At 46.6% G+C, this 13,147-nt stretch overlaps 1 protein-coding gene across 2 annotated transcripts in view; it reads right to left on the bottom strand.

Moving 5' to 3' along the window:
- The window catches only part of RNF220 (ring finger protein 220), a 211,039-nt gene extending 198,268 nt beyond the window's left edge, over window positions 1-12,771 (bottom strand). For both annotated transcript variants that reach the window (XM_063104737.1, XM_063104738.1), the window contains exon 1: window positions 12,147-12,771. In XM_063104737.1, the coding sequence (XP_062960807.1) occupies window positions 12,147-12,771 (625 nt within the window). The remainder of the gene's footprint in view (window positions 1-12,146) is intronic.
- Between the last annotated feature and the right edge of the window lie 376 nt (window positions 12,772-13,147).

The raw sequence follows: 13,147 nt of genomic DNA, 5'->3' as shown, positions 1-13,147 counted from the left end.
AGGGCTGGGAAAGAGGAGCGAGGAGGCTGGCAAAAAAAAAAACAAAACCCTCTAGCCCCTTCTGGGCAGCATAACAGCAGTGAGAAGACACCCTGGCTGGAGCCCAAGGAGCACCAGAGCACGCAGTCCTCTCTCACATCTGGCTAAGCACCTGGCGCGCCTCCGCTGGGCCCCCTCATAATCACAACATTGCACCAATGAGGGGAGGTCTGGGCAGTTACAGTCAGCTGATCAGCAATAAGGGAAGAAAAGGGAAAAACCTGAAGAGCAGCAAAGGCGAAGAGGGGGAACTAGGCAGTTGGACAGATCCTCCCCAGACAGGCGACTGGTTAAGATGGGTATTGTCCGTGAGCAGACTCTGTGTCTTTACTCTTACCCTTCCAGGACCCTTCGGTGGAATTCCATCCTCTTCCTCTTTGCTCGTCTAGTCCTACCTCCCTTCCTTCAAGGCCAGACTCCCCTGTGAAAACTTCCCTCTGATTCTTTCACCCTAGATGAGTGATTCACAAAATCTTAAGGAGCAAAAGAATCACCTAGGGAGGCTGCTTGCTAAATATACAGTTTTCTAGGCTGCATTCCCGTGATTCTGACCAGGAGGTCTAGCAAGGGCCCTGAGAATCTGCATTATAAATAATATTCTACACACCATCCCCAGACTCAGCCCCCTCCTCCACCACTACTACAAGTGATCTGAAGCAGGCAGTCCTCCGATCACATTTTGGAAAACCCAGCCTCAGGGATGACTCCCTCTCTTGAAATCCTAGAGCCTTTACTGTCTGTTATTTTACATCATCACTTCTTTCTCATATACACAACTTAACTACTCACCTTAACCATAAAGCCCTCAAGAAGAGGAAGTATTTTCTCCTACGTCGATTCCCCTGCAAACAGCACTGAGCACAACGCTCTACACACAGGAGCTCAGGAAATGTTCATGGATGTAGAGAGATGGGGAAGATAAGAGGCCAGAGGCCGGGGAAGGAAAACCACAAGGGGGATGGCAGAATACAGAGGCCCCAGCTGGAAAAAAACTGTTTTTAGTGTGCCTATGTGTGCCAGGCTGGAACGACAGTTTGCTTCGCCGCCTTTTTTCCTCCTTCAGTACTCTTGGTGTTACATGCCTATCCCGTGGGAAACTTTGCCAAGAAACCCTGCCAAGAATCCTGGGTGCTATGTGGCTTAGTTTACAGCCAAGTGAGCACTCTAGGTCCTGAGACCTATCACATCTGTATATAGGGCAAAGGATAGAGCTGAGAACGAACTTTACTAAAAAGATGAGAACCCTTAATCTACTTTACTAATCATCAGCAGGGTAATGGCCCTCTTTCATTCAACAAATATTTCCTGAGTGTCTACTCCATACCAAGCATGGTTCTGGGTGCTCATGGGTCTTCTGAGGGTTAAGATATCATATGTCATCAGAAAGCATTTTATGGGGATTTATCTTTAGAAAGTTACTTTAAAAGCAGGACCCTATGCGACGTTGGGCATCAGAACCGCATAAACACCAAATGGACATTCTCAAGAATGCCTGGCTACAGTATGAAGTGCTAATAGAGATCGGAGGCCAGGGCGCAGGCCCCGGCGGGGAGAAATTCTATGTGCACTTTATTGTGAGCAATCCTTGGAAGCTTTAGAGTTCTTTCTTCCACTTTCACATGCTATACTTTGTCCAAAAAGGCAAACTGCCACTCCTAGCTCCTTTGAATACATAAGTCTTTGATTTTCAGATATCAGCTTAAATAAAGGTCACTTGCTCCAAAAGCTGTCCCTGACTCAGACAAGATTATATGCTCCTACTTCTAATCCCATGGCATTTTATATTTCCCCTATTATAGCACTTTTCACAGCATCCTGCAATTGCTAACTAAACTTTAAGCTTCAGTAGGGCAGAGGCTATAATTTTTCTTGCTCATTATTCTCTCCCCAGCACCCAGCATGGTGCCTGGAACAATGTAGATACTCAGTAAATACAGCTGAATGATTAAATGAATTAATGGATGAATCATACTGTCTACCAATGATGGCAACTGAATCAAGCCTCATGTACTCTGCCATGGTTTTATCCACTGCCACCAAGAAACACCTAAAATAAAGCAGTACTATTCCTTCTGTAGTACCAGTATCTTAGTAGGACTGGGGCTCACAGGATCATCCCAATAGGGACTCCAGGAGGCACTTTCTGTTATTGAAGATGGATGCAGTGCCCAAAGTCAACATAATGTCACTGAGAGCCTGAGAGCTATACTGGCCATGAGCCACAATGCCAGCTCTGTCACAGACTTGATGGTAAGGTCTCTTACAAGTCACTTGACTTCTCATAAACTTAGCTTTTTCATGAAGAGGGTACTGGACACTTTGGCAGCAGGTACTCTCCTTAAATAAAGAGAAAACAACAATAAAAAGCTACCACATCATCCACAATGAGAAGTCCAAAGAAGGAAGCAGCATTTGCAGTGAAGCATCTCTGCGGTTAGGAAAGGGTTAAGCCTACAAGTCTGGGTTCTTTTACCCGTAAATCAGCCTTGACTGCTGCTCAGTCTGAATGAAGCCCCACCAGGTTGGCTTGTCAGGAAGGAAGCCCATGCGTCCAGACTTTTGTTGTTCTAAGGAATTTTTTTTTTTTTTTTGTAAATTTTACTGCTCAGGAAGGAAGCTGAAGCCTAGGCCCTAACTGCAGTCCTGCTGATTCCCTACCCTGGCATGTGCTACTGCCCTTACCTCTCTAGCTGCTGCTTAGACTCCACTCTTTCCTTTTCTAGAATTCCTTCCTTAACTATGATTTTGGCATTTGGGCCTAATCCCAAACTTTCCCCACCTCTTTAAAAATCAAAAATTCAGCATTTCCCTTCCTACCTCCCATACACCTCTGGGACTGTATGTGGGAAGGACTGGGAACAGGGAGAGAATGAACTGGGTGCTCCATAATCTGCAGACATATTTTGCCCCCAATGGTGACCTAAACCCTTTCCCTTAAATGGAACCATGAAGGAGCTAATAGGGATCAAGGTATCAGACGACCGGCCTTCAATGGCTATTTCTGCTACCTACATAGGTAAACATGAGACTTTCCAAGTATAAGCTGCTCTATTTAAATAACAGACTCAAATCCAAGGTCCTCAGGCCTAGAGGGTCAGTCTTTCCCATTCCCATCCTCTTACTCTCCACCTCTCCCCCTGACATGCAGAGTCATTCTCTCATATTCCCAAGCCCCATGGGGCTTTCTTTCTACAAAGAGAAAAACACTGAGTTTATTTGTGCGCTCAGGGTAATGGACAGCCCTCTTTTACTCCTAGGAGAATGCACACAGACACTATGTGAGAGGCCTATCCCCGCCCAACCCTCTCCTCCCCTCCCCCCGACTAATCCCTCCCCAGCAGCCCCCCCATCTCAGTCCTGCTGCTGTATTTCTCTCCTGACCTACAAGGCCCCTTCAAGCTCCGTCCTAAGCCTCCCCCAAGCAGAGACAATCCATCATGCTGTGGGACTGTGACACACACAGATGGGGGAAGGTTCACAGATTTGTCTCACATAGGCAAGAGGGTAAAAGTGTCTGGATAACTTAAAATCTAAGGACATACTAGAAATTCTGGGACTCTGAATTCGGATACTAGTCAAACATCAGTCCAGCAAATCTGATTATATATAGTCCAAATCTCTATCACACACAAATTCTAATAACCCATTTATTTCAAACAATATCCGATGATACAAAATTCCAGAATAAGAAAACATCGGGAGATTTGGATTCTCTAACCTGAGCCACTGCCTGAATATCTAACCCTAGTCAAGTTCCTTCCTGGCTCAGATACTGAGTTTCTCTAACACTAATATTTCCTTGCTTCTAAATAAAATGAAGGGAGAAAGAGGTCAGAGGGACACCAAGGCTAATCCTGGTGGATGGATAATAATGAAGGGAGGCAAAGCAGCTGGCCATCACAGAAAAGGGCTTTTGAGCCTTTCTCCCTCTTTCCACATTGCCATAAGGCATGAGTATGTGTGTGAAAGGATCTTACATACATGCTAGTTGTTAACGACCCTGCATTTGACTACATCAGTGCTTCTGTCAAGGAAGATTATACCACCAGATTGTCCTCGAAATAATAATAGTCATTATGTATTGAGCACTTAGTGTGTGTGAGGAACTGCTAAGCATTATGTGTGTTTAATCTCATCCAGTCCTTTACAACAACCTTTTAAGGTGGTGTAATTCCCATTTAACAGATGAGAATACTGAGGCCCAGAGAGATTAAGTAACTTGCCCTACGTCACAGAGCAAGTCAGCTAAAGGGTCAGAATTGAACTTCAGAGGCTGAACTCATAACTACTATAATATATTGCTTCCCACTTTGATCTGAAACACCTCCAAGTTGAGGTTCAAACATGGCTTTTATTCCTCTAACAGGTATTTATTATGCTAGGCCTCTCTGACTTTATTTAAATCAAACCCCAAAAAGCAAGGTCAAATGAGAGCTATATAGGATTAGCAGGCCCCTAAATGGGGATCATATACCTGAAAATAAAGCAAAGGTCTCTCCAGAGCTGGCCCTTGCCCCCTCCCTACAGCTTTCTGACTGTCTCTGCCGATCTGAGATGGAAGCAGTCATAAGTCTCAGCCGGCAAATGAATTTCAGTGGAAAAAGACAACTCTTGTCTGGTGAGTCACTCTCAGGCTTACTGGGCTTGATTTCTCATGAGACTGTACCAAAAGGTCCCTTCTTCGCAGGCAGAGCTCTACACTTTGCTAAAGCTCCAGATTTGCTAAACGGAATGTACTAGACACAGCAACAGATCGCCCCCCAGAAATGTAACTTTCATTTCCTCTAGGTCGTCTTCAATCAGAACACACTCCACAGAAAGAATTGACGGTCAAATATCTGAATTGACAGATGGTTATATGTGTCCACAAAACCTCCACATCACTTGACTGTTTCCAGCTTCGACCAGGATCTAGGTAGAAACTTTTTTCTAAAATACACACTACAAGCAGATCCAAATTTGTGGAGACTCCACAATAAGAGATGTAATGCCATGGGAAAACATTTGGGAAGGGGATAGACTCCAATCTCAGGTTTCTAGAGGGTTAGAAGAAAAAAGCAAATTTTAAATTATGAATGATTTTTTTTAGTGTCCCAAATAATCAACAAAATATGCTTATATTTGAGAAAGGTGATTTCACATGTCTTGAAAAACTCCCACCCTGCCTTTGTCATTATCAAACATCAAGGCAAAAATAAATGCTTGCTTTCCTGCCCCAAACCTCTAGGCCTTTGGAATAGCACAGTCTTAAAGATACTGACCAGTGCAATGCCAAAGAGTGGTAAATTGATGAGAACTTAAAGTAAAAACTAAGGTTATAACCACCACCATCAATGTATTCAATACTTACTGAACCCTTTGACGTGACTGCCACCGATGCAAAAAAAAAATTTTTTTAACACTAAAACTAAAATGTGATTACGATAATAGAAAAGTCCAACCCACTGGATGAGGCTGGAAGGGGATGAATCATTCCTACTTACTTAGCATCTCCCAGGTTTACTGATTCATACCACCGTCTATCATTTCTCCAGGCCTAAACCTACAGTTCCAATCCAGTGTCTTTTCCTGGAAAAGGTATAAGAGAGAACGATCTTTGGCCGAAAATTCTCCTCTTTGCCACACAGAAAGAGATATTTACAAATTCCCAACCTGTAGCACATACTTTGAAGTTACAAAGGATAAAAACACATTCTGTTCAACCACACATGCCACGATTTGAATGATACTTTAAAAAAATTTTTAGGGCATTTTAGCTGCTATATAGCAATAAATTATCCTTACGTCTGCAGTTCATCTGTCTTTAAGAGGGGTAAAATGGCGCTGGGAAATACTGTTAAACTGTTGGAAAAGGATATTCAAGCCCCCAAATTATTGTTACTTTGGTGTTAAAGTCGTGTGGATTTCACAATGAAATGTACCATCACCTCAAATCTCAACTATTTATAAAGAGCACGTTCCATCGTCGCGTGCTCTGATATTTATTAACCAGATGGATGTGGTTAACAAGAGTTAAAAATAAGAAAAACCATTATAACCATATAACTCTATTAAATGATTGTCACTCCAAATCCCTAGTATTTACCAAGAATACATTTCAACGTATGCTAATATTTATTAACCAGATGGATGTAGTTAATAAGAGTTAAAAATAAGAAAAACCAATGTAAAAATATAATTCTATTTTTCGGTTTCCTCTTCCCTTTTGTTATTTAGATACAATGTGTGTTTCTTGTTTTCAAACAAAAAAGGGCCACCAAATAATCAACCTGGGGCCGCTGACCGGAAGGCAGCCCCGGAAAACTTCCCGTGGGAAGAGTTCCAGAAACTGCCCAGACTTTAACGAGCCCCGCTGTGCTGGCTGCGAGCCTTAGACGGTCAGAGGCGACCGCCACTCGCCTCGCCCAAATACCAGCAACCTCGCCGATTCACGAACCCCTGGACTTGGGAAACGTTCCCCGGAATATTTTGCAAATTTGAAAAGTACGACTGGAAAAAACATTTCCCACCAAAAGGAGAGACCTCCAAGTCCCCGGGTGCCGAGGCCAAAGCCAGGTCCAGCTGCGCGTGCACACACGCCCGTCGTCCCTCGTCAGCACGCCCGTGCTCCCCGCGTCCCTCCTCCCCCCCGCCCCCCCGCCCGCGCACTCTGCCTCTCACGCCCCCTCGCACCCACCTGCACCTCCCGCCAGGTCCCCCGTCACCCAGGCATCCGCGTGGGCACGCCCCCACCCGGGTCACACTCCTTCTTCTACCCCCTCATCCCGGTCCCCCCACTCTCTCTTCTGCTCAGACGACGTACAGGAAACCGACCCGGGGCTGGGTTCTCAGTGCGACTTGGAGGCGCGGGGACGTGGAGGGCGGGGCGAGGCGAGGGATGCGGCGGGCCCCCGGGTCCCCAGCCGCAGGTGGCGGCGGCGGCGCGGGGCTCCCTCGGCCCTCGGGGCAGCGCGCGGAGTTGTCCCGCAGCCTCCAAGTCCGACAGAGCGGCGGCGAGGTCACCAACATTTCTGAAACCACTTGCAGGCCACCTGGGTGGCGCAGGCTGGGGGGTCCTTTGCAAGTGAGCAAACGGTGCCCACTCTGCAGCCTTGCCTCCCCCGGCCGGTCCTCGCGCCTCTCCGCGCCCCCTCCCCCAAACGATCAATTACCAGCCACCCTTCTGCCGGGAGCGGCGAGGGGCTGGCGGGCGGCCGCGAGGAAACGGCAGCCCGGATCACTTCTGCATGACAATTGACGGAGGGAGGGCGCGAGGCGAGGAGGGAGGACGGCTGCGGGGTCCGTTTTCTCACCATGGTGATTAGGCATTCCGGCCGTGCGAGGAGCAGCCGCCGAGCAGAGCGGCGCGGCGTGGAGCGAGGGCAGGGGAAGAGCGGGAGCGAGCCCAGCCGCCGGGCGAGCGGCGCGCCGAGCCGAGCCGAGCCAGGCCAGATGGCTCTGCAGCCATCAGGGACTGCTCCCGTCCAGCCCGGCCCCACTTTAGCTGTGCAAACATTTCTTTATCCCAACAAGACAATTAAACCCAGCAGCATGAAAAGGAGTCTCCACGACTGTGTCGGCAGTGAACAACCAGAAACCACCACACACATCACAGGAGTTCTTGCCCCCCGGGGAGAGCGGGAGGAGAAAAGAGGCTGGGGAGAGCCCGGAGCAGCTGAGCGAGAATCGGGCTAGGTGTGGGGCAGTCAGGACAGAGGGAACCTCTGACCCACCTCCTCTGGTGATGTGCTGACCCTTTCACACTGGTCATCTGCTCCAGCTACAATCCAGAAGTGGAGTCTGGTGACCTGGTAACTGCTCCAAAAATTCTCCCCAGTAGGAGCAATTCTCCTAAAAGCCCAGAGTAGAGTCCCTGCCCACCCCAGTCCCACAACCCTGGGAAGGTAACCCCCACCCCTCCACACCACCCTCAAGATATCAACCAGCCCTCCTCATTACAGGCTGCCCTTGGCCTAGGTGGGCTCAGCTGATGTAATTCTCAGGACACAGGGTCTTCAATGATACATGCCTTTATAAAAACACATCTCAGAGTACAAAATACCATCTCCTACTCAGGGCTTTTGAGAATGAGAACGACTCATCAAATACATGAAAGATGAGAGCAAAGCAGAACATCCAGGAACTGCAGTGAGCCATTAGGTTTCCTGCCTACTTGTGAATCTGCCTGACCACAGGGCAGGGTCAGAGGACAGAGGGCCAAGCAAAGCCACTTATGGTCAGTACCCAGTGCTTACCCCTGGGATGAGCCAGAAGGCAGGGCCAGTCATGGCTCCACGTAGGCAGTTCCGGGCCCTCTCAGCCCTGGTGTAAGCATGCATACTAGCCAACTCCAATTTGGGCTGAGTGGATAGACTGGAAGGCTGGCCAAAGACTGTGTCACACAGGCAGGAAACTGGGCACAGGGGCGGCCTACAGAGAACCATCAGGAAATCCACATGATAGCAGCCAGAGAGCTAAGGGGATAATAAATGTATAGATTCTAGCACAAGGCAGCAGACAATACTTATCTTCTCTTTTGTTGTAAAGTTTCCTTAATGAGGAAATGTTTATTTTAAAGGCCCTGGGAAACATATCTGTAGACACTTCGTATGTAAGACACACGTGGACTATTCGTAATTGGTCCATAAATTTTAACATCATTTCCCTGGACAAGGAGCCTTAGGGACTGGTTCAGGGAGTGACAATAAACAGGAGTTAGCTCAGTCCCCCTCCTAGGGGAATTATCCTCCATGAACGGCTTCTCACAAAACACTTCTCCCATTTTCCAGGGCAAATAAGTCAGTCCTGTAGAGTAAAGGCTTCTTTTTTTCCGTAGAGCCCAACGCCTACCTTAGGAATCACCTGTGAGGCCAGGTGGGTGCACATGCAAGCAAACCAGAATCATCTACTAGCAGATACGGTACTTTATCCAAATTGCTCTATTTCTTTGTACAAAAAATGCAAATTTAATCACAAAAGAAATCCTGCCTATCAGTACTCAGATTTAAGGAAAAACACGTGTGCATTACACCATGTCTGCAGGCCATTCTCTCAAATGCACTCACATGTGGACATATCTGCATATGGACTCAGTGTGTGTGTGTGTGGGGGGGTTGCAACAGTAAAAATTGTCAGTGTTTCCATTATAAAACTGATTTTTCAATGACCTAAAACTCAGTTATAAAACTTCTCCTCTAAGTAAGGGACACACACACGCTCATACACACCCTCTACCCGCCAACAAAACTCTAAAGCTAAATGCTCATTTAGGAGTTTTACTACTGCATTTAACTAAAACATTTTTTTTACATTTTATGAAAAAAATATTTTATTTATATGAAGAGAACCGAAAAATGAGTCAGCCAGATCAGAAATTAACTTTAAATTTTAAGAATAAAAAGCCTAAAATATACGTGGTTAATTCGCAATCTGGGCAAAAGAACTGTATGCTATTACTTTGCTCTTTGGAACATGTTCTATCCTCTCTCTTCTCTCCTCCCCATCCCCCGTCACTGCCCCATCTGCCCCTGAAGCTCTCTCTCCCTTTGGAAGCAGTCTTGTATACTGTCACTCGATTATTTGAGAAATATTACTTATTTCAAAACGGTTCTGTAGGGAGGACCTGAAAGGCATCTAGTGGGAATAATCAGGCCTTCTAACGGCCCTTAAATATGTATTTACATAAAACAGGCCATAAATATTCCGACACACGTCGGCGTATGACAGGAGCCAAGAAAGCTGCAGCAGACTTTGTCATAGTGCCTCTTCAGCCCTTCCTTACAGAAAAATGTTTCTCCTGCCTTCCAAAAACTTGAAATCAAAAGCACAAATGCTGCCCAGGACAACCCTGTGAAGGCTGCCACAACACCTCGGGAAAGGGGAGGGAAGGAGAAAGGCGCACAAATCCGGGGTTCCCACAGGGTATAGTCCCCTCTTCACTTTGCACCTTTGTCTCTTGTTAAAGATTAGTCACAAATGCAACTCTAGATAACAGTGTGGGTGTACAAGCACCCTGCACTCACAGACACTCCTATAGGTTTAATGTTTGTGTACCAGAGAAAGGAGAACACAGAGTACTCTCTAAGGGAAGAACATTTTAAACAAATAAAAGAGGAAAGGACTCCAATTTGAAATAAAGAAGTTTCCCCACCCTTCTGATCAGAATCTCATTAATTTCAAGGTCAGAATTCCATTTCACTTTGGGAGACAGACTCATTTAATTTTTCTCCACCCAGGCGTATTCCTGTGGGAGGGCTCCATCTCCATGGGGGATGGCACCAGCACACAATGCAAACCAGGCACACGGAAGAGTTACGGCTTTGACACTCGGGGAATGGATCTCCACATCTATGAGTTCTGACTTGACTAGCAAGCTTCCTCCTGCTCTAGGAGTCTGACACGGGTTTGGGCTGAAAAGAGAAAAATGGAGACGAGCTGGATCTTTTAGGTGAGAAGAAAGGAATCTTGATCTCCAGATGTTACTTGGTAGCACATTAGTTTTGATAGGATTTCATTTTCAACTTGAGAAAAAGGGGGTGGAATCTGTCACACCCTAACCCAGAGCAGTTTTAGCCAGAGGTCAGATTACAGCTAGCCTTGATCAGTGCATATCACTCAACAAATGAAAAATGAAATCAAATAAAACAGACCAACACAATGCCAATACCTGTTCAGCAGGTATATCCAAGAAGAAAGATCCTAATACACACAGGTCAACAGAAAGTCAAAAGGTATAAGAGGAGCCAAAGCCAACGTGAGAGGGTGACATTAGCAGACATGCTGTCAGATAGCAGCTTTCTCCCTTAAGTGGGGAGGTCTCCGGCTTACAGACACTGACATAAAAGACACACTTGCAACATATTTCAAAACCAAAGAGCGATGGATTTACAAGGCAGGTTGATTTTATGATGACTTTTATTGAAAAGGTACGCTGGGTTTAGGCAGATGCCTTTTAGCGCAGGAAAGTTAACACAGTGCCTAATTCAAGGAGACAGCCTGAGGAAGCAGTGCCGACAGGGGAGAGAGCTGCAATGTCTCTATTACTCTCCTCGGCATCATAAAGAGAAGAGAAAAAAATGGTATTCGTGTAGCTGGTTATAGAGAGGACAGAAGCACAAAAAATAGAGAAGAGGGGAAAGCAAACCTCAGATGTAGTTTTCTTAAGAAAATAAAATGAAGCAAATCTTAGAACAAAGGGTTGGGTGGAAAAACACCCTCAGTTCATAAATTCTCACCAGGCTTGAAGAAAACTGCTCCATCTACCCACACCCAAAAGCTTCAAAACACAATTATTTTCTAATTATATTAGAGCAGAAGATTGCAGGGTTCAGCACTCCTAGTCTAGAAGTTCCAAATAAAGACTTAGTTTCGACTACGAGTGAGTGTAGCCAGAGCCCAACAAGGCACTTGGAGAATGCGAGAAAAGCCTTTTCATAAGCAGAAATTAATAATAGTTGTGAACATCAAATATGGAGCAGTCACACAGGTCAATCGTGTCTAGGCCTAAAAGTGAGCCCCAGGATAAGCATCCAGCAAACCTGTTAAATCCCAAGAGAAGTCGGTTTTCTAGCCTTGCAATCGCAAGGAAAACACAGCTGTTTGAAATGCTTTATGGTGATTGACGACACCTTTGTCCTTCTCTGAAAAATAGCCTGATGTGGACAAGGGCTGAGAGTTGTGAAAATAAAATCACGTGGAGTCTGCTGGATGTGACACAATGGAAAAGCTAAAAAATAATACTGAGATCAGAGAAACATAATGAGGATAGCAAAGAGAGGAGGGATGGACAAGTTTCTTAGGCCCCTCAAATTCCCTAGGAACCTACACTTCCTAATGAAATGACATTTACTCCAGTACACCCAATGGCACCCCTCTTGAATCCAGAGTCCCCAACCATGTCCTGGAGAGAAAGGCAGTGCTGAGGCCAACTTGCCTCTGGCTACCTTCCGAAGAACTATCAATGCTCACATCAAGGAGACAAGTAAACATTCGAACTCCACAGCTACTGAGAGGGAGGTAGTTGGCCCTTCCCATTACCAGGAGCATGCACAATACCACCAACCTGTTGAACTCTACTGTGAGGCAGGGCCTTACTGGGGGTAAGGTAGGGCTTGAAACAAAGTACTTACATCTGTCATTCCGATCCTCTGGGCTAGATGAGGCTTCCCGATCAGAAATGAGGCCAGAGACGGCAAAAATCTTCTTCCCAGTGTCATCAACCTTAAGTGAACCGGGGGAGCTAGATGGCAGCTGTGTCCCAAAGTCATATTCCTTGCCATCCGCATCTGAGAAGCGCAAGTGGGGAGACTCTGTGTCATGGCAGTTCTTAAGTCGCTTGGCTGGAGTAAAAGCTGACTGATAGCTCTCCCGGTCCTCAGTGGAAGCAAAGGGACGGAAAGCCCCCACGCCACTGTGATTCAGCATACTGATTGGGGTGCAATCTAGGTTTGGGGGAGCAAACTGAGGGTGGAGGTGTAGTAAAGAAGGGGGGAAATCACGATTGGCAAAAGTGCCTGGCACCCCACCTTGCCGATGGTACATAGAGGCAAAGGTGTAGGAACCGTTGGTGAATGGAATATGCACGTCCTTGTCTACTGAGACAGGTACACCAAAGGGTCGTGGCTGCTGGCAAGGGATGGAAGCATCACGACTGGCCTCAGCTGTGGATGCCAGGACCATCAGTGCTGGGGATGCCAGAGGGTTGGGAAGGTAGGATGAGTTCTCCATCTTGAAGGCTGCCCGGTGTAAGTCCATCGGAGTCTCTTTCTATGGCCGGCGTCACACAAGAAGCAGTCTTCCCTGGGAGGGAGGCCAAGCGGCACCTTAGATCAGGGCAGGGAATATTACTGAGGAATCATTCCCTTCTAAGATCTGTGGAAACAGCAAAGAGAAAAAAAAGAGGGGGGAGGAAAGTCAGGGGGAGGAAAAAAAGGGAAACCCCAAGTGATTGAAACACCATCCTTCTAGCTTACAGATGCTCGGGCAGGAGACACCACAGGCTTTAGGAGCCAGTGGGCAGCAGCATCAGACCATTTTCATTCAGGAAAATCAATAGATAACTTACTGTGATGTACGCGTAGCTGACTTTGGTCCCTACACGTTCCGGGTGAAATGCGCCTGAGCCCAGCAA

The sequence above is a fragment of the Cynocephalus volans genome, chromosome 8 (assembly GCF_027409185.1).
Source record: "Cynocephalus volans isolate mCynVol1 chromosome 8, mCynVol1.pri, whole genome shotgun sequence".
Classification (NCBI taxonomy): Eukaryota; Metazoa; Chordata; class Mammalia; order Dermoptera; family Cynocephalidae; genus Cynocephalus; species Cynocephalus volans.
Note: the sequence above shows the minus strand (reverse complement) of the source record. Positions and strands in the feature narration are given on the sequence as shown.